This window comes from Tachypleus tridentatus, chromosome 2 (genome assembly GCF_004210375.1).
Source record: "Tachypleus tridentatus isolate NWPU-2018 chromosome 2, ASM421037v1, whole genome shotgun sequence".
In the NCBI taxonomy this organism is placed as follows: domain Eukaryota; kingdom Metazoa; phylum Arthropoda; class Merostomata; order Xiphosura; family Limulidae; genus Tachypleus; species Tachypleus tridentatus.
In genome coordinates, this window is record NC_134826.1 from 77,376,678 (window position 1) to 77,398,135 (window position 21,458).

The 21,458-nt window shown below is 34.0% G+C and overlaps 1 protein-coding gene across 7 annotated transcripts in view; it reads left to right on the plus strand.

The window, feature by feature from the left end:
- The window catches only part of LOC143244288 (uncharacterized), a 73,839-nt gene that overhangs the window by 18,044 nt on the left and 34,337 nt on the right, over positions 1 to 21,458 (plus strand). Inside the window, exons 4-5 of one of the 7 annotated variants that reach the window (XM_076488670.1) lie at positions 13,425 to 13,535; positions 15,533 to 15,548. The exons of 3 other annotated variants lie outside the window; for them this stretch is intronic. In XM_076488670.1, the coding sequence (XP_076344785.1) occupies positions 13,425 to 13,495 (71 nt within the window). In that variant the 3' untranslated portion in view covers positions 13,496 to 13,535; positions 15,533 to 15,548. 3 more of the 7 variants (XM_076488671.1, XM_076488672.1, XM_076488668.1) reach the window with 3 other exon arrangements.

Sequence of the window (21,458 nt, forward strand, 5' to 3'; positions counted from 1 at the left end):
TAGTGTTTCAGTAGATAGTTGATTGATCTCTTGTTTGTATTCTATAGAAACTCCTATCACAGTATTCCAAAAGGTACATATTTACGACTTTCCTGGGAGATAGATACATCAACTCATTGAAGTATTTCATTGAGTAGTTTATAAAACTCGTTCTCAGAGACGTCTTACACTGCGTTCAAAGAAACATGTTCACAAATTTTCTGGGAGATAAATCAACTTTTTCGTTGGCTGTTACATTTATTTTAATGGATTATTGAGCTATTACCTGCAACAGTAATCTAGACTCCTAGTATTGTCTTTTGAGAGAACATTTGAGTATTTGGGTTATACTTCCAAGTTTAGTTCGTTGATTTTAGTATTTCATTATTTATCTCACAACAGTATTCGATAAAGTTTCTTAACATTGTGTTCAAGAAAGGGACATGCTCAAGAGACTCCAATAAATACATCATCTTTTTCTGTTGATTATGGTATTTTATTGAGTATATGATTGAGGTCGTCTCTTTAGCAGTATATTATAAACTCCTAATATTGTGTTCAGCAATTTATAAGTATATCCTCACCTTAACAAAGACGCTTTCTTTTATAACACAATAGGTAGCTGTTCTTTTGAGCCTGTTCTGGGGAAGAGAAATGCTTCCAACCGCTATTGTTATTATGTCTCAGATGGACTATCCTACACAGCACTTTCGTAAAATTAACTCCATCTTTACGGGTCTTTCAATGGTCATGGGCCAAAGGCCATGTCATTGAATTTGTAAACTCACATTCAAAATTTTATTGAGCTACTATTTTATGAATGCGTATGAATAAGATTGGTATCAGATTGTAGATTATAATTTAAATTTTGGTATTATACATTGGTTAATTTCTTAATTTAAAAAATAAATATTAAGAAAATGTTTTGTGTGTCACGTCGGTATGTTGAATAAAGCATTGGTTCGAATTCGATATTTGTGATGTCCAAATACAAAGTCCATAACTTCTTGGGAATTAGGAACTCAACTTACCGATATTGACAAGCTAGAATATGAAATAAAAACCTCCTATTTTTTCTGTTTACTGAGATATCGCTACATATCCTGAATCAAACATAGTGGTCCCACTCACCTTTGTCCATTTTTGGAAACACTTGCTCACCTACACCTACTTCTATATATATCTGTGAATAACCAATCAAACGCTAAGAGCGCCCACCTAGTGGCTTTCTCATCCTTTTTCAAAACATTCGGGTGACAAACACATTCTTTTGTTGCTAGATTTCAGACATTAAGATAAAAGATAAAAAACAAACACACCTCATACTTTATAAAGCAACAAGGAGGACAGGCTATCAGTATTTGCAAATGGCATAACAGGTCTAGAAGATTCAGCAGTTAGCACCACTGAGACAATTTGATACTGAAGTTTATCTGTGAAAGTGGAGGTAGACCGCATGCAAGTGGAGAAATAGAACTCTGATGTGTCTAAGGAATGTCTTTCAAAAAAAGAAGAATTTGGCATTGACATTATCTGGATGAACATGTTACAAAAGTTATGTTAGATTCAACTGTGTAACAGGGTGAAATTATTCTCTATAGGAGAATTATGTGATGTATGCCACATTGGGTTCAGGAATACAGAATCTTATTAGTTTATGTAGTGGAGGAAATACCTGCATATACACAAGTGATTTTCTGTGTTTTACTACAGATGACATCTAGCGTATCAACAGTGTATAACACGTGTGTATACTTAACCTATTTAGTTGTAATCTTTATCAAACTATCATCACAACTTGTATGATAGAAATTTCACCATCTATGTGGACAGTGCTACATTTTAATGGTTGAAAACTGTAGAAATCTGGAAGAGACAAGAGCAAGTTTGTCAACAACATTGCAAGAATGTGACCGTCAAAGTGTGTCATGTTGGTCGGCAACACAGAAATGAAAATGGGAAGACTTCATTTATTTTGAGAATGCCCTAATCTTGGACACCATATGTGTGTTGAAACCATTTCCACAACAGCATCATCAAGCCATAAAATAGGAGACTCCACTGATGGATGGATTAAATGATTAACGCTTCAGGAATTTTAAGAAGAGAATTAAAGAACCCAAATTTACCATAGGTGCTCTTTGCTGTGCAGCAAGATAAAGCCCTTCTGGCACATACAGAATAATGTAGTGTAGATGTGCATAATTTGTGGCATGTGTATGGTGAATTAGCTTGGCATGAATGTAGGCTACAACACCACTATAAACCACCAAGCTGTGGTTCTTTGATTGTGCTGCAGCTAGTATTTTTAAAAGCTCTAAGGCAGATATTATCCAAACTTTATACAAAGTCTGGAGGGCAACAACCGTGTACAAGTTTTGCAGTGTTGTGCATAATGAACATGCGTGCCACTAAGAATTGATGAACAAAGTAGTTATCAAACTTATTTGCTATGACAAAGCGACTATTTTTTGGTTCTGCATGTCACTTTCATTTATGCTTCAATTGCTACATGTGGTATGTGCCCTTCCTTTTTACTCTTTTTCTCCTGTCCGCAGTTTTTTATATCGGTAACAGACCTTGTAGTGTTCTTCAGTACAATAACTTGAAGGGTGAAAATCATGTACTTGTTAGTGAGATTTCTTGGTCAGCAAATAATACTGTCTGAAGATACCTGTCCCAGTCTTGTAATCTCTCTTGACACATCTTTTTCAGTATTCTCTTTCATAATCCATTGACTATTTTACAAAGTCCATTACATCTAGAGTTGTATGGGTTGGTGAAGAGTTGCTTAATGCTGATTAATCTGCATACTTCTTGCATTAGTTCTGACGTAAACTGGATCCCTATGTCACTTAAAACTACTTTTGGGAAACCTACTCTGCAGAACACGTTCAGGAGAGCTTCCACTACTCTTTCTCAATCTACGTCTTTGCCAATGCTGTGACTTCTGGCTAATGTGTAGCATAAGTCAACTACTGTCAGGAAATAGCGATTGCTGTTGTCAGACACAGGTGCTAATGGTCTGATCAAGTTCACAGCTACTCTGTGGAATGTCTCTTTATGACAGGCATCTCACCCAGTAGTGCCTTAACTACCTTCCCTGTAGATATTGTCCTTTGGCAGATGTCACATGACCTGCAGAACCTGTTCACATCTCTAATGAATCCTGGCCAATGGAAGTTGCCAATGATTTTGTCTTATATTTTCGTTCCTCTCAAATGTCTTCCCACACTTAACTCATGAGTTAGCTTCATCACTTGAGTCTGGTATTCTATGGGTATTATGATCTGTTTAACTTCTACAGTATAACTGTCTTGGTAAGTTTGATACAGCGCTTTCGTTCTGTCCTCTATTTTGTAAGTTTATTTCCACTTTATCTTGTGCTTGACCTTCTCCTGGGAACTGTCACAAATTTTCCGCAGTGAAGTGTTTTTCTTTAATAGCAAAAACCTACATTTGGAGTATTACCTTTTCAGACTTACAAGAGCTTAATGTCTTACTTGTTTTGCTTTCCTTGACATCTAGTGGTTACTACAGGTGCCTTACCAGTCTCCTTTATGTTTGTTTCCTCCAAATTTATATTACATAGTATATTGCCAATCACCTGGTCATAGATGTGTGCCTTTATACGCATAATCTCAAAGTATTCCATATAGTATGGATTGCCCATCTCTATTCTTGCTATGAGAAACTTTCTCATTATCGCATCAGTCTGCACACACAGATGTACCTTGTCTGTAATTTGACCATCAGATACTAAAATGGTTTTCACTGCTGCACCCAGTGTCTTCTGGATCTTTATTTTGCTGTCCCCAAAAGTCTTCACCTAAGGAAACTTTTGGTCCATTTGCTAACTTTAGCTCACCATCAGTCGTGCGCTATTTAGTCATGGAAATAGCTCTTCTTTCTTGTGGATAATTTGATGTGTTGTCTCTCTCTTCTGTTTCTTATGGTAACAACATCCATGGTAATAGTTTCTCTTTCTAGCACCATCTTTGTAGGTAGCCCGAGTTGTTTTGTGTTGAAATTTCTACTTATACCAGGCTTGCATTCATTCGGAATGTGCCACCCTTTCATAACAAATATAGCATCTCTTCTCGGTTTTGTCCATCGAGTTCTTATAAACTTTGGTGGTATCGTGGCTTCAGTGCTAAATTGTTATTCTTGCACATGTCAGTTATGATCTTTCCATGGGTTTCTGTGTATGATTCTGCCAGCTTAATAATTTTTTTCACGTCTTTTGATGCTCTCTCCTTTATGAACAGAAATGTCGGTAGACCACATTGTCATGAACTGTTCATGTATTAGTATCGCAGTAGAAGTGTCACAAACTAAAATACAGTTTCTACAGTTTCAGGTTTGACTTCTCTGACCTTCTGATGAAAACCATCCTCAATAAATTCATAATGTTTAACAATGCTACTTTTAATTTGTCATAGTCCATGACATCTTCTGATGTCATGCCTGCATACACCTGCATGCATTTTCCTGTGATAAGTAGGCTGAGACAGCTTGCTCAGTTGGTTTTTTCCAGTTCTGCCTTTAGATAAATCTTTCTTATCTTTCCAGGAAAGCATCCATGTCACCTTTATGTTCATCAAATTTGGGCAGCTTGTATTGGCTGGCTTTGACTCCATTGTCATTCTTGGATCCTTTGTCTTTCTGTTGGATGAGCTTTGTGATCCCGACTTGTGCTCTTTTTTTCTCTGTTTCTTGATTTATCCTCTCCCACTTTCTTCTTTCTCAGTTTGTATTCTTATTCTCTCTCCGTCTTTTCTCTGTTGTCTTTTATTTTTCTAATTTTTGTTGTCATTGTAGATCGTTGTTGTTTAGCCTATGTTGCTCACCTCTCTAAATCCATTTATCAAAATCAGTTGACGTGATTATATAGCATGATTGTAATGTTTACACTATTATTGATACCAATACAACTGTACACATATAAGCATTCTTCCATTGTCATTCACGTCTTCTTTTGCCACCATTTATCACTGTATAGTCGTGGCTAGTTCACCAGTGTCATATTTTTGTAGGGCCAATATTCTTTACAGTAGGTGTCAGTGACTTGTTGGTAAGAAAGCTCAGCAGTAAATAGACAGCACCCATTTCTAACTCTTTTAATCAAATTCTCATTAGGGATTAACAATAAATCTAAAACTACATCCCTTATTTTTGGTACATTGAGCATGTGACACAGAAATTTGTCCTCCAGAAATTCAAGAAAGCCCTTTGCTTATGTTAACATAATTTCAATCATTGGCCCGGCAATCAGTGGTTAAGGCACTCGACTCGTAATCTGAGGATCACGGATTCGAATTCCTGTCATATCAAACATACTTGCTTTCTCAGCCGTAGTGGCATTATGTGATTGTAAATCCCATTATTCGTTGGTAAAACAATAGCCCAAGCGTTTGCGGTGGGTGGTGATAACTAGCTTCCTTCTCTCTAGTCTTACACTGCAAAATTAGGGACGGCTAGCGCAGATAGTCCTCGTGTAGCCTTGCGCGAAATTCAGAACAAAATACTTTTTTTTCTCAATCAGTGTGTCTAAACTTAGTCTTCCATGATTTATGCATCAGTATTTTATCAATAACTGTCTTAGTCTCATTATACTCTTCTTTAAATACCAGCCATAGATAACAAAATTGTTATAACTCATACGGAAGTGAAGATAGGTCAATTATATGTCATGGCAGTCATCTTAGATGTTTTATATTCACTTTAGGGTGCCGATTTGGCATTGTTCAGATCCTTAATCAATAGGTTTGAAAGATATAAAACTGCCGAGAAACATTGAGTGGACGATAATTTTGAACTCAGAATGAAGTTAGTGTTGCAACCGAACTAAACAAGTGTAACGGAATTATTGGTTGCAGACATTGTAACTATCTGGTACACTTTCATTATTAAGAGCTCATGTTCCAAGGTTTTATCTTTTCATGTAGATAACTAACTATTCTGGTCAAACAGCAAATGTATGACAAAAGCTTGGAGATGTAAATCTTTTCCCCTTTCAGCAGTTTAACCATCTCTTTCAATTTTAAAATTTTATCATGATTTGGGTACATTTATTTTTATTAATCATGCTAATATATGTATAAGTTAATTCAGTAGAGTACTAAGAGATAAATATTTAAGTGTAATATACAAGTATTCTTCGGCGCTGTTCATCTTATGTAAAATATTTTCCACATTTCTTCTAATATCCAAGAAATTTTCCATGAGTTTTTAACATTGTAAAATTTTAATCCATCAAAACGTAACAATATACTTTTTTAATGCTAAGTGTCTATGTCTGATGCATCAGGGGCCTGGCATGGCCTAGCGCGTTAAGGCGTGCGCTTCGTAATCTGAGGGTCGTGGGTTCGCGCCCGAGTCGCGCCAAACATGCTCGCCCTCCCAGCCGTGGGGGTGTATAATGTGACGGTCAATCCCACTATTCGTTGGTAAAAGAGTAGCCCAAGAGTTGGCGGTGGGTGGTGATGACTAGCTGCCTTCCCTCTAGTCTTACACTGCTAAATTAGGGACGGCTAGCACAGATAGCCCTCGAGTAGCTTTGTGCGAAATTCCAAACAACAACAACTGATGCATCAGTTTATATAAGTTGTCCTCACATGACTGTGACGTCACTTTTATAAAAGCCATTTGACGCTTTACCTGATTAAGAAATAGGTAATATATAATGTACTAAAGGTACATCATTTTTGTGACAATTTTAAGGCTTATTTGAATAATTGATTTTAGAGTGTAAGTTACTGATAACATTAAAATGAATTTATTTTTTCAAGTTATTATAATTTAAAGTTTAAAGAGTTCGTAATGAATGTTGAAAAGAAAAGCGCCGAGACTAAATACTATTATTAATTGATAACTATAAAAATGATAGAACTTCAAACTGTTATGGTGAATTAAAAAAATGGAGGTTTGAACATTTTTGTTTTCGACTCGAAGTGCCCCCAAGTGGTTTAGTGGTATGTCTGTGAACTTACAATGCTAAAGACCGGGTTTCGATACCCGTGGTGGGCAGAGCATAGACAGCCTCTTTAGAAGCTTTGTGCTTAATTCAAACCAACAACAATCAAATCGAAGTTTGTGTTTAAAATAAATATTAAATTTATATATGAGAAAGTGTAATAATGTTGAAGACCAATTATTATTATTTTAGTTTATAAATAAAAACTTGAGTGCTGTTACAAAATTCAGAGCATTGATTGTTTGAAGATATTGTAATACTTACAAAGAAATAATTTTGAAAAACCACTCACTGGCGTAAGACAAATATAGTAATCTTGAAAATATCGAAATGTTGCTTTTCTGGAAATTTCAATAGATATCTCGTATAATACAAGTAACTTGATAGTTATAAAGCTACCAAATACATTAATTGTAAAAAGGCGATTTTAATCAGCACTGTAAAATAGTAATTGTGAAATTAATATAGATCAAAGGCATCACAAGGTGGCTCAAAAATCAAAATTAAATTTTCCATTAGTAGTTCTTGTTGACGTCATTAAAACTCATAACGAATAATGGTTGTGGCCATAGCACTCAAACGTGTTGAATATATTCCATCTGTCAGACAAGTTACAGATGCCAACGTCAAATCAACCATGCCAGCAACTAATGAAAACTAGTTAAGAATTAGGAATTGAGTGCTTGAACCCACAACGTCTCAACTGTTTCTGCCTTTTGCTGACTGCAGTCAGATGCAGGAAGACAGTTACTCTTAATATTTAGATACAACTGTAAAATAGAAACAAACCACCTTAAATTTCTATACCCTTTTATAAGATTTATAAAACGGCAAAATTATTCACATAGTAGATGGACTACTTTATATTTTGACAAGACTCCCATCCTCCACCATTTTATTTAGTAATTCAAAATGATGTCAAACAGAAGTAAAACTCTTCATTTGTTTTGAATTTTCGCGCAAAGCTACACGAGGGCTATCTGCGCTAGCCGTCATTAATTTAGCAGTATAAGACTAGAGAGAAAGCAGCTAGTCATCACCACCCACTGCCAACTCTTGGGCTACTCTTTTGTCAACGAATAGTGGGATTGACCGTCAAATTATAACGCCCCCAGGGCAAGCATATTTGGTGTGACGGGTAATTATTATATAGGTATAAATTGTTAAAACCCTTTTTAATTCCTTTGGCAGCATAGATGGAACAACACTCTTACTTGTGGGTTGATCAAGGATGGGAAAATCAAAGTCCATTCTTTATCAAAATAGTCAGCTGTACTTTGAATTATACAAGATTAAAGTCTAAGTAATGTGTATAAATATCACTGTTTTGCTTCTTTCTATTATAAGTTCCTTTGGACATATTAGGTTTAGATTAAAATTAAAATTCTTGATGGAGATTAAATCATCTATATAACAAAAATATAGTACAGTAAACCCTTCCACAATGCGAGTTCGTACAGCACAGATTCACACTAAAACAAAAGTCACAAATTACACCCTTGTGCAAATTAGTTGAAACAAGATGGAAAATTTCGATTTTTTCAATTTTTTGCGTTTTATTTCTGAGAATCCAAAAATTACTCACAAGTTAATACATGATATGACCGCCTTTATTTTTCTGAAGATCATTAATCTGCTTTGGCATCGAGTCCACGAGTTGACTGCAATCTTTACTAATTTTTGGATCGCGGTACCACACCTCAATTATGGCCATAATTAGCTTATCTTTCGTAGTACAGTCTTTTCCCCGAAGTCCTTCTTTACAAATCGCCCAAAGATTTTCAATAGGATTTCAGTCCAGAGAGTTTCCAAGCCTGTCCAGCACCTTTATTGGCGTTGCAGTCATAAAATTCTTCACAAGTTTCGATGTGTGGCAAGGAGCCAGATCTTGCTGAAAAAATGCCAGATCCATCTGGAAATCTCTTTTTCAATTCTGGAACGACTCTTCTCTGCAAACCTTCGATGTACTGTGGTCCTCGCATCATACCTTCTACGATATATAAGCCTCCGACGCCATAGTAGCTGAAAAAGCCCCAAAACATCTTCTTCAAGGGATGTTTTATGAACTGATTGATGTGAGATTCTCGAAGTTTCTCACCTGGAGATCTGAGAACATGCAGACTTCTTTGACTCTGTACGAAGAAATTAGTCTCGTCACTGAATAACACCTTCCTCCATTGTTCTTGCGTCCAGTTCTTGTATTTTAGACCCCATTGATACCGTTTTTTTCTTCATTGAGTTGGTAAGAAGTTGTTTTTTGACTGGTCTCCTTGCCCTTCTAACGCAATTTTGAATGACGTAATATTCCTCAAAATTTCGTCATATATCCCAAAAATAGGTCGACGGTACTGAAAAACACGGCTAATGACGTCGTCTGTGTGAAAAAATGACTATTAAAGGAAATCAGCGGGTCCAGCGAGCCTACACTGGCCACCATGCTGAAAATATTGTAAAATGACCATTTGTTTCAATTAATTTACACAAGGGTGTATCTGCCGAACACAAAAAAGTAGGTGATGCGTGTTTCGCCCAACACGCAAACATATATTTGTTTTGAATTTTGCGCAAAGCTAGCCATCCCTAATTTAGTAGTGTAAGACTAGTGGGAAGGCAACTAGTCATCACCAACCACCACCAAGTCCTGGGTTACTCTTTTACCAACAAATAGTGGGATTGATCGTAAGATTATAATTCCCTCACGGCTGAAAGGGCGAGTATGTTTGGCTTTACGTGGACTCGAACCCGCGACCCTCGCGTAACGAGTCGAGTGCCCCTTATTACCTGGCCATGCAAACATACGAGTGTCTGGATTGTTTTAACTGTCATCACGACCTTGTCTCCATTTTATACTCGTTTAAAGCCTCTATAGATTTAATACTTCTATCTTTCAATATAGTTTGTGTATCTTGATGAAGTTTGGCAGTTTTCAGTTAACATTAGAAGTCTTTCAAATACCAAAATGTCATATTTTTACTGAATAATTTTTAATAAACTAAAATAATAATTTATCCAGGTATATATTGCGTTTTTGTTTTAAATAGCTCGTGTGGAGAATGATATTTATGTTAAGATTAAAATAATTTTTCTTTATCTCAAAAATCCTACATTTATTTTGAGTTATCCTAAATACATTTCAAACTTTTTTCACCAAAACTTTATATTTCATCTGTTATTTTCACTATCTCTATACGAAATGGTAAATTTGAACGACCTCGTAACCACAAAAGAAAATATCGAAATAAATCTAAACTGCCTTTTTTTTCTTACAATGACTTCAAATTATACCAGGCCCAGCATGGCCAGGTGGTTAAGGCACTCGACTCGTAATCTGACTATCATGGGTTCGAATTCTGTCATACCAAACATACTTGCTCTTTTAGCCGTGGGGCATTATGTGATTGTAAATCCTTTTATTCGTTGGTAAAACAGCAGTACAAGAGTTGGCGGTGATGACTAGCTGCCTTCTCTCTAGTCTTATACTGCTAAATTAGGGGCAGCTAGTTCAGATAGCCCTAGAGTAGCTTTGCACAAAATTCAAAATAAATCAAATTATAGCATGGAGCTATATTCATTTATCATAAGTAGCTATGAGCAGGTAACAGTGTACATCAACTTATAATTATATTTTGTAATTAAATAATGCACATAGACTAATAACATTAAAAAAAAATAGAAAATTTCCCATACCTGTGTGTTTATTTATTTATAGTTAAGTCACATTGGGTTATCTGTTGCATCCATCAAGGAGAATAGTAACCCTTGTTCTTAAAGTTGTAAGTGTGAATACTTAATGCTGTTCTATGATGGATTTCTCTTAATTCTCAAATTGTTTCTAGCTTTCTTATTATGTGACAAAAGCTATTACAAATTCATTCAAGCTATTCGTTAACTATCCCATGGGAATAAATTGTGTACTATAAGTGAAAGTGACATATATCTGCTCAGAATCCAACCTAATATGATATATCATTTGATAGATGCAGACATAGACGTTCTGTTGGTTATAGGTGATATATAATTAAATGTAAAAGAGAACTTTTAACAAATCCTTGGAGGGTATGATACAGGGTGTGCCAAGAAGGGTCTGATTTTCTAATCGATAGCTCTGTAGCCAAACAAAACTGAAGGGTATAAAAATTATGTACTGTCAATGACAATCTTATAATGAGTAATTTATGTTTCATTTCATTGTTTCTGGGGGGTTCATAAATAAAATAGAAAAGATATCTCAAGACAATGTGTTGCATGGTTAATACTAGGGGAACTTCAAGATTTTTTAAATATATTGCCTTATTGAATAAAGAACTAATCTTACATAGATCAAAGTATGGATTATTAGCTAAGAGTTTATGCTATACTAAATGGTATGACATAAAACAAAAAGTAGTTTAATGCAACATTTGAATGTATGAAACAAAGATTTTGTTTCATGCACAGTAGAGGATACCCATAAGGATGGAAATAAACAACCTCCAGCTTACCTAGCCCCGCTCCATCCTCACCCTGTGTCTAAGTGATTGGACTAAGTTAAGAGTGGTGTTGTAAATTATTTTTGCTGCTTTTCATAATTACTCTTAGATAGTAGGCTTTAGTAAGTAGGATGCTAGTCAATGACTGGTTACAAAATTATTTTGGAAATGAGGTTAAAGAATACCTGGCAAAGAAATACTTCAAGGCCTTTTTGATAGCTGAGATGGAAGTTGCTAATAACATGAGACTTGCTAAAGAAACTGGAAGTGAGGGGTTTGATAATATGAGGAATGAGGAGGTGGTTGAGGTGCTGGAACCAAGAGCCAATGAATGAAGAACTTGAAGTGCTGATTGCTTTCAATGACAGTGAGTGTGGAAAATGCTGAAGAGACATAACATGCTAACCCATCCACACAATGATGGCACGATATCCAATACACAAAATAGCCAACTTTATTATTACTTATGATTTCACTACATTATATATTAAAATAGATCTGAAAGATCCAGTAGAGGAGTATATAAACAAACAGTGGGTGTTCCAATAGGTGGTAATTTCCTTTAAAAGATGGTCAAACTGTGCCTGTTCTTCTGAGAATAATTCTTTTGGAAAAAGGTTTTAAACTCTAATTTATATTTTTGTACTTCTTGTTACAAAGACTTAATTTGACTCTAAAACACAAAAATAATATAACCAACAGAGCTTGTAACAGAAAAAAAGTAATAGAAGTGATATTTGTAATTAATTATTTTGATATAGACATTAATTTAGCAGAAGGCAGTATACAGTTTACTTTTTTTTTTTATAAGAGAAGGGAATTTAATTTTATCACCTTTGGTTCACCCACTCCTAACTGTTGTTTTCTTGATATTTGGCAATTCCATGACAGAGGGCTTTAATCATCAAATATAATTTTTTTTTTATAAAACTATGTAAACATTTCACTGTTGATGTAAAACATGTAGAATTTAGTTTCAAACCAAATATTTATCGCTATTGATTCAATTTCTTGCGGCATGGCATGGCCAGGTGGTTAAGGCACTTGACTCGTAATCTGAGGATCACAGGTTCGAATCCCTGTCATACCAAACATGTTTGCCCTTTCAGCCATGGTGGCATTATGTGATTGTAAATCCCACTATTTGTTGGTAAAAGAGCAGTTCAAGAGTTGGCAGTGGGTAGTGACGACTAGCTGCCTTCCCTTTAGTCTTGCACTGCAAAATTAGAGACAGGTAGTGCAGGTAGCCCTCGTATAGCTTTGCGAGAAATTCAAAACAAACCAAACCAATCATTTTCTTGAAAAATAGCAGTTCTATTGAAGTACATTTTTAGCATTAGAAATAAGGTAAAAAAGCTTTCATTCTAAACACTTTCCTCTTCCCCTTAACTCCAATTCTACTTACTCCTTTTTTATTATTAGTTGATTTCATGAACTGTAAAACAGAAATGCAGAGAGAAATTATGCATTAAATTTAATACTTTGCCTTGGGTGATGACATATTTTCATCTATTTTGTCTGTAATTTTGTTACCTGAAAGAGTCAAATCTTAAAAGTTTTCCTGTGGGCTAACTATTGATTGGAATTAAACCCTATTTAAAATTCTGTTATTAGGTCTATTAAGTAACTTGTTAGACCACTCACTTTAGTGTATCTTGTAGAAATCCTGTGTAAAAACCTTAAATACCAGCTCAGAATGCTTGTATTATCCACATTTATGTTCAAACAAGTAATTCCATTACCATGCCATGTAATTTTGTTACTGAACTATACTTGTTCAGTTTACACAAACAATGTGCATATCAGGACCAAACTTCCATCCATGTCTATCTTGTAATACAAGCTATCAGCTTCATTTGGGTACAAGATTCAGACAGAATGTCATGACATTTGTTAGAAACCAATTATGAAATTTTCTCTGTAATTTCATTACCAAAATAAATTCAATCATAATTTTATCCTTTGTTAGAATTTTTAATGAATACAACTGTTTATTATAGGGAAGGTTCTGTACTTCCACATCCTAGTCAAGTTATTCTTCAAGGAACAAACTGAACTTCAGCATGTGTAACCATTTTCAAGAAATTGTTCTGAACCATAATCCCATTGCAGTAGGACTCCTATATTGTTAAAAGGCATTATTATATTCCAGTTAAAATATTTTCAACAGTTTGTATTAACAATAATTCCTTTTAATAATAATGTTAATTTTTTCTACTCATTTTATAATAAATATGGAACTATATTAATGGTTAAGTTCTCATTCACAGATACTACATAATGGAAAATTTTGAGGGCATTAGTTACTTGTTTTAAGTAGCTAATTGTTACTTTTAGAATATTTCAGTACATTTAAGGTGGCTGGGCTTGTCTCAGTTCACCTGGTTTATGCTTGAATGTTGAGGGCTTTTCATTTTGTTTAAAATCACTAATCTATAATAACAAAAGGATTTGTATGTGTGACTGCCATAACTCAATAGGAAAGAACTAGAAATTTGAAACTTTGCACACATACTAAGTGTACTCTGAGGATGTGCAGCTGGGTATTATTATTTATTCATGTGTGTGTGCAAGTGTATCTTTTTGTAAGTTAAGCAAGTGGAAAACCACAAAATAATAAGTGACTGCTATATCTCCAAGAGCAAACAACCTATAAAACTAAAATTTTGCATCCATATTGAGTGGATACTGAGAATTTTCATCTGGGTATTACACACGTATATACATGCAAATCTTTTTATGTAAAAAACAACATAGAAAAGAAATGTGCACATGAGTATTTCTCTAATGAGACAAGCAAGCAAAAACCACATAGAAAAGAAGTAGTGAAAAAATTACAAATAGAAATTACAGAAAGACAGACTTGTGTGCATATTTGTGACTGCCATAGGTCCAAGAGGAGAGAATATAGAAACCTCAAATTTTGCACTCCTACTATGTTGACCATAAAGGCTTGCACCTGGCTATTATTACTTATCCATATGCATAGACATGCATGTACTCATCTTTCTAATGAAGCAAGTTAGTGAAAAACCACGTAGAAAATAAGTAATTCCTTATGTTACAAAATAGTAACATAATATATTATATTACTTATCCACATGCATGCGTGCATATTTTTGATCAGGTAAGCCAGCAAAAATCTACTTAGAAAAGAAATATTTTTATATTACTAGGAAATAAAAATGTTTAAAATATTTTTGACTGTTCTTTTATACTAAAATATGTTCAGAATATAAACACTGACATAGTCATCTAGAATATATTGAACTAATAACCTGAGAAGAGCCAGGTACTTTTGATAGTTATTAAATAAAAGGGTGGAAGCTGGAAGTTCAGTAGAAATATAAGGGTGGCATGTTTCTGCTATAACAGTGTTATTATTGTTTATATTTTATCAAATAAAAAGGATTGAGGTTGAGAGTTCTGTAGCAAATAAGGTGGCTTATTTTTGCAATAAGAATGTTGTTATTATTTGTATAATATCAAGCAAAACAGGTTTAGGTTGGATCTTCTACTTTTATCATTTTTATCAGGTTGATTTAATTCTACATTAAAGCCTTTTCTAATTATTAAGGGTACCTGCTTTACTACATCAGGCTGCAAACAGTGAAAATCAGTTTAGTTGAGACATTGTAGGTTCAAGAACTCAACTCCTAACCCTTAACTGATTCTCCTCAGTTGCTGGCAAGTTATACATTGGCATTTGGAATTTGGGTGCTGTGCTCTCATGCATTATCTTTTAAGATTTAAGAACAACAACAAAGAATTATAACTGAGGCATAATTTTAACTTTTAATTTTATTACATTGTTTCTAGTTTGTATTAAGCTTATTATTGTTTTATAGTCCTGATTTTAATCACTTATGAATGATGAACATATTGCATAACATTAGATATATGTTTAGTGTTTAAACTCCTAGCTTACAGAATTATGTTTGTAAATTGTACCACTTTATCTATTTTTACAATTTTTAATTTTTTATACAAATTACAAAATTCTGAAGATAGTAAAATCTTTCAAGAAACTTTAAAAAAGTATTTGATTGTTACTTAATGTGCAAGAAAGTACTTTCAATCATCTTTATATTATATATTTCTAACACAGGTTATATATTAGAAGTTACAAAGAGTTACAGCATCAACCAATCAATTCTTGGGCTCTGCCAAGTCATTGGGGCCTTCGTGTGGCTTTTTGAGCCTTTAGCCAGAAAACACGAGATGAGAAAGACATTTGTAGTTACTGAATCTGCTTTGTGATTATTGTTGATGTATAATAGTTCAGAAAAATATTGTATGGAAAGGATAATAATTATTCTAGATATTTTCCTTACATGTACTTGTCAGTGTTTGTAATGGTACATATGCAGAGTACCATTAGTACAAACCAATAGTACCATCCTTTCAGACACCTGTGATGTGTGTGTTGTATAAATATACGAATTTTTGTTCTTATACGGTTTCTGTTATTACCTTTGAAATAGCCACATGCATTTATGAAATATAGGTTTTTTTTTGTTATATAGATGTTGAAACATATAAAATCTTGAATACTTTCTAGTATGTATATTTATTTGTACCTGTATTATTTTGTAGGTAAAATATTGCAACAACTAAATTGCTGTTCTAATAAACTGATAGTGAGACTCTTATTTCATGCTTTAGTTGTCTTACAATTTTATGTAAAACATTATAGTCTGACAAAAATAGATGTAATATTACATGTATAAATATATCTTTGCACTATAAATCATGAGCCAATGTCAACTGTAATTGTATGTTATTCCTATAGTGCATAACTTCTAATAGTATATAAAGTGTGATTGTTGATACAGTTTGGACACAATAGCACAAAATATTTTTGTGTTGTTTTCATAGCTACTTGAAAGAGATTTAGAAGTGAAATTTAAGTATATAAAGTAAGATGACAGTATATAAGCTGATTTTCATACAAGTAGTAGAAAGATAAATATAAAAAGGACAAAAATTAAAAAAAAAAACTTGAAAGATCAGTAGCTCATAGGATAGATCGTGATAAAAATATTGTATAGAAATTGAAAATGTTGAACATGAAGTGTTGATTCATAGGAAGAACTCTGGAAAACTGAAGAAACTTGCTGTGCAGAGCCAAGGCTCATGAGGATGTGCAGGATACATCTCCTATTCAAATTTTTTGGCTGAGACATAGATAAATGACCCATAAAACTTAGATAACACAAATGCATAATAGAACCTACACATAAAACATTATCTGTTCTTGAAAAGGTGGAAGATAGAATGTAGAGGAGATTTATTCCCCTTGGTTTGGAATTTAAAGTGCCTTATACTTGAATAAAAAAACAACAACAGCAGCTTAGCTTATTGTCCAAGTGAAGTCCTAACAACTCTATTTTAACCACCACAATAAGTTGTGTACTCTGGTATGATGGTTTTTGAAAAGTGCTAAGCTACCATTGAATACACCTAATTACATAATACTCAAGAAAGAAAAGTTGATGAGGAGCTGCAGTTTTATCTGGTTTTACTAGATCATATTGTAACTTTTAAATTAATATTATAATTAACATCTTAATTCCAGTAAAGATAGGACACTAAAAGCAGGTCTTGGTGTAAAAGTAGAAGAGTTCAATCACGTAAAAATTTTACTGTTGTACTAGGATTTGTTTAATGTATGCTACTTCCATTGTTGCATGGAGAAAAGATGTTTCAAGATTGTTGTAATTCAATTTTCTGATTGGTCAATTATATAAAGGTGAAGTGTCAAAGCAGTTTTGGAGTTTTCAAACTACTTGCTTCTGATTTTGAAAGAACCAAATCTTTTTGTCAGTCATACCTTTGCTTCAGTATTCTTCTCAATACATGCTTATTGGGTATTCATTTTTTGTCTAAGTTGTCATAATCATAGCAATAATCTTAGGTTTATCTAAATTTTATTAGAATACAGATTATTTCATTTAAACTTCATGCAACAATATAGCAGTCCTTTATTCAAATTATTAGCTATTTTTCTAGTTGATGTCAGTTAACATTTGAACTTCATACATCATGTGTATTTCATACTACCTCCAACAGATCACTACGCTTGCTATTATAGGACTTTAAATTTCCAGTCATTGCAAATATTAGGTAATTGTGTACTAGGCTTATTCCTGGAATATTCCATTTGATCCATCACTTAAGCAAACTTTGGATGTCTTGTCACACACTGACTGGAAGTAAATTATAGTACATAAAACACACAAGTTGTATTCTTTCTTTACTGTTAGTTTTATTTATGTTACTGGTTAAGGTCTGGCATGGTCTGATTGTTAGGGCACTTAACTGCAGATTGTAGGTTCAAATCCCATCACTGAACATTCTCAGCCTTTTACTTATGGGAGAATTATAAAGTGAATTTTAATCCATGTTTTCTTAGTAAAAGAACAGCCAATGAGGTGGCAGTGGGTAGTGTTGACTAGTTGCCTTCCTGTTAGGCTACCACTTCTAAATTAGAGATGGCTAGAGTAGATAGTCTTCAAATAGCTTTTCATGAAATATTGGTTAAAATGTTATATGCAAGGTACATATATTTCTTTTATGTTATATTTGTTAGTTATATATATTTTATAATGAGGATTATTTTGTTGGAAATACTGGAAAGAACAGTTTCACCTATTATTTGATTGTAACAAGTATAATGGATTTGGATCAGAAAATAATCTTGCATTTTCACATAATCAGACTTGTTTGCCAGGACATTTTCTTGGTCTTCACAGACGTGGGAGATAGCTACCAGGCAACATTTTTTAAGCTTGACCTTATTTTGAACTCCTGAAAAATAGTGCTTTTGAAAGATGTGGTTTGACAAGCCATTCAGTATTCTTGTGAATATAGAGATTTGAATGATGAAATTATCAGAGATCCAGTTATAGATAAGTGTAAATGTCATAACATACACAGAAGATTGTCAAAACAAGAAGGTTAAACATTAAAAAAAAAGTGTTATAAATCAGTCAAGGAGTGGAAGTAGCTGATCAGTAGGCAGCATGGATAGAATATAACAGGGTATAACTGTATAATCCATGAGCTTATGTAATAAGCACATCACTTCAAGGCTGCCGTATACTCCAATACATAAAACAGATTTTGGTGCTAAAGGAAGACCACTGATTCATGTTATTGCTGTGGTTATACAAATTACACAGCTTGGAATTGCCATGTCATTAAAGACAAGACTTGCAATACATATCATTTTCAAGAGAATCTTGAAGCTATATGCAGGATTAAGAATTTTTAAAAAAAGGATAACCATTCTGCACATGAGAAAAAGATGAATTTTATAACTGAATTTTATTTGTGTGATGGTACAGAGTCATCAGAAAATGGATGTTTGTTGTTGATTAATATTTGTGACAATACCTCAGTCATATGATTGGAAGTTGGCTAAGTTTCGTTGACTGTGTTTATAGACTTGGGTGTGAGGTGTAATGATGTAAATGAAGGTGTCTGGAATTATCTCACACAACGTGATATTTTTTGCACACCCAATGCCACTCACAAAACCTCTATGCTATTGGAAATAAAACTCCAATAAAAATAGTGAAAACAGATTCACTGTAGAGACATTACTGTTAAACGTGCAGATAGCAAAGTGATTAGAGTTGAAGTTTTTGTAGCTAAAGGTGCTGGTCAATTTTTGTTTTTAGGTTTGTTGCGAAAGGGATGTCAACACTGTCTACCTGTTAACACCGAGTCCAAAACTGACACCATTCTGAGTAAATACCCTGAATGTTTCAATGACATCAATAAGTTACAAAATTATGAACTAGAACTACACACTGATGAGACAGCAAAGCCTGTAGTGCAACCAGTCCATAGGATTCTGTGCAGTTTGTATCAGAAAGTATAAGAAAAATTAAATGAGCTTGAAAAAAAGGATGTAATTAGCCTAAATATTCAGATGATATAAGGATATATACATGAGGTAATTATGCAGCATAGCACGAGAGACAATCAAATTGTAAAGAAGATGAGGTGTTACACAGCATGAATGACGTTATTGTATTCAGTAAACTAGATCTCTGTTAGGGCTATCAACAGATTGAGTTCTCTGCATAGATAACAACTTTTGTGACTTATAAAGTTCTTTATCATTACAAATGCTTTATGTTTGGTATTTGTTCAGTTCCTGAAACTTATAAGCACATCATTAGGCAAACTTTATAGAGATGTGGAGGTGCTGAGAATATTTCAGATGATATTATCATATATATAGGTGGGTTTGTAGTGAGCATTTTCAGAGGCATGAAAAATTGTATGCTATCTTAAAAGAGAAAGGTTTCACCCAAAATAAATATTGTCACAGTTTGGACTCTTTCAGCTTGTGTTTATGGGACATTTATTATCTGAAAAAGGTATAGGTCCAACAGCTATTTGTGTTGAAACTGTTACACACATAAACATTTTGGATATTCCAGTGGAAGTTCATAGGTTTCTAGGTTTGGTTAATTTCAGTGCTCATTATATTCTGGATTTAGCTACACTTGTGGAACCATTGCACAGGTTCACATGGTAAAATGTTAGGTTTGTTTTGGGCAACCAACAACAGAAGTCATTCCATGTATTACAATAGAAAATTACATCTACAGAATTTTTGGCATACTTTGATTCAAATGCTAAAACCCAAGTAATCCGTGATGCAAGCCTAGTTGGTCTAGGTGTCGTTTTAACTGGAGAAAAGCATGGTCAATTCAAAAGCATATCAGATGTTAAGTTTTATTCTCAAAGAGAAAAAAAAGCATTACTGCTTGTTTGGTCACATGATTGTTTTAATTTGTATTTATATGGGATTTCATTCAAGTTGATCATGATCATTAGTCACTAAAGTTTATCTACTTGTGAAAATGAAAGTTCTCAGCATGCATAGAATGGTGGGTTTTGTGTTTACAACCTTATTTCTTCACTGTATGGTATAAACCAGGTTGACAGAATGTCACAGATTTACTGTCTCAGTTCACTGTCATCTGCAACAGCTTGGAAAGGTGTCGAAACATGAAAAATAGATCCCCCATGATTTAACAGAAGCCAACCTTAGAGCAAGAGTAGACATTTGCATTTCTCTGCACTCTCGTGAACATAACTCACCTGTTTTGGACAGGTTAGTGACTGGAGATAAAAAATATATATTTTAAAAAAATGTCAAGTGCTGCAGACAAGGCTCAGTGCAGGTACACTTGCTAAAGCACAGCCCAAAATGGACCTCCACCCTAGGAAAGTCTTGTTAAGCATTTGGTGGGATATTGTTGGTGTGATCCACTTTGAGTTGCTGCCACTCAATGTAACAATTACATCAGACTTCTGTTGTCAACATTTAGAGAGCTTGAATGTTACCTGCTTTGATCAGTCGTAAAGGTATTGTGTTACACCAGGATAATGCACAACCCCATACAGCAAGGATCACATCTGCAATGATTGAAGAGCTAGACTAAGAAAAACTTCCACACCCTCCTTATCCTCCAGACCTTGCCTCATTTAATTATCATCTATTTCAAAGTATACAGAACTATCTTGATGGAAAAGAGCTTGGAACACATGAAGATATGAAAACTACCCTCTCTACATTATTTTCCTCCAAACCCCAAGAAGTTTATAGAAGTGGCATTCAGAAGCTTGTGAATCATTGGCAGGAAACAATTGATAATAATGGAACATACATTATTGATTAAATAACATTAAAACTGTTTGAAATCCTTTTTTCTTTTTCTGAAACTAAAATTGAACATTACTTAATGGATGACCTGATACTGTTTGGATGTCTGACACCTCTCTTCCCATCCAAAGAGGTATCCTTGGTTGCAACCTACTCTTTTCTTCTTTGGAATTCATCATGTTAATGGAAGCAGGTTAGACTCATCAAATCTGTCTTGACCACAATAGGTATCTAAATTACTTAAATAAGTTCTCCAGTAAACTCGAAGCACTTTTACAAATACACAAATGCTCAAGTTCATCATTCATTTTCAAACTAGGGGAAGATATATGATTAAACAACCAAC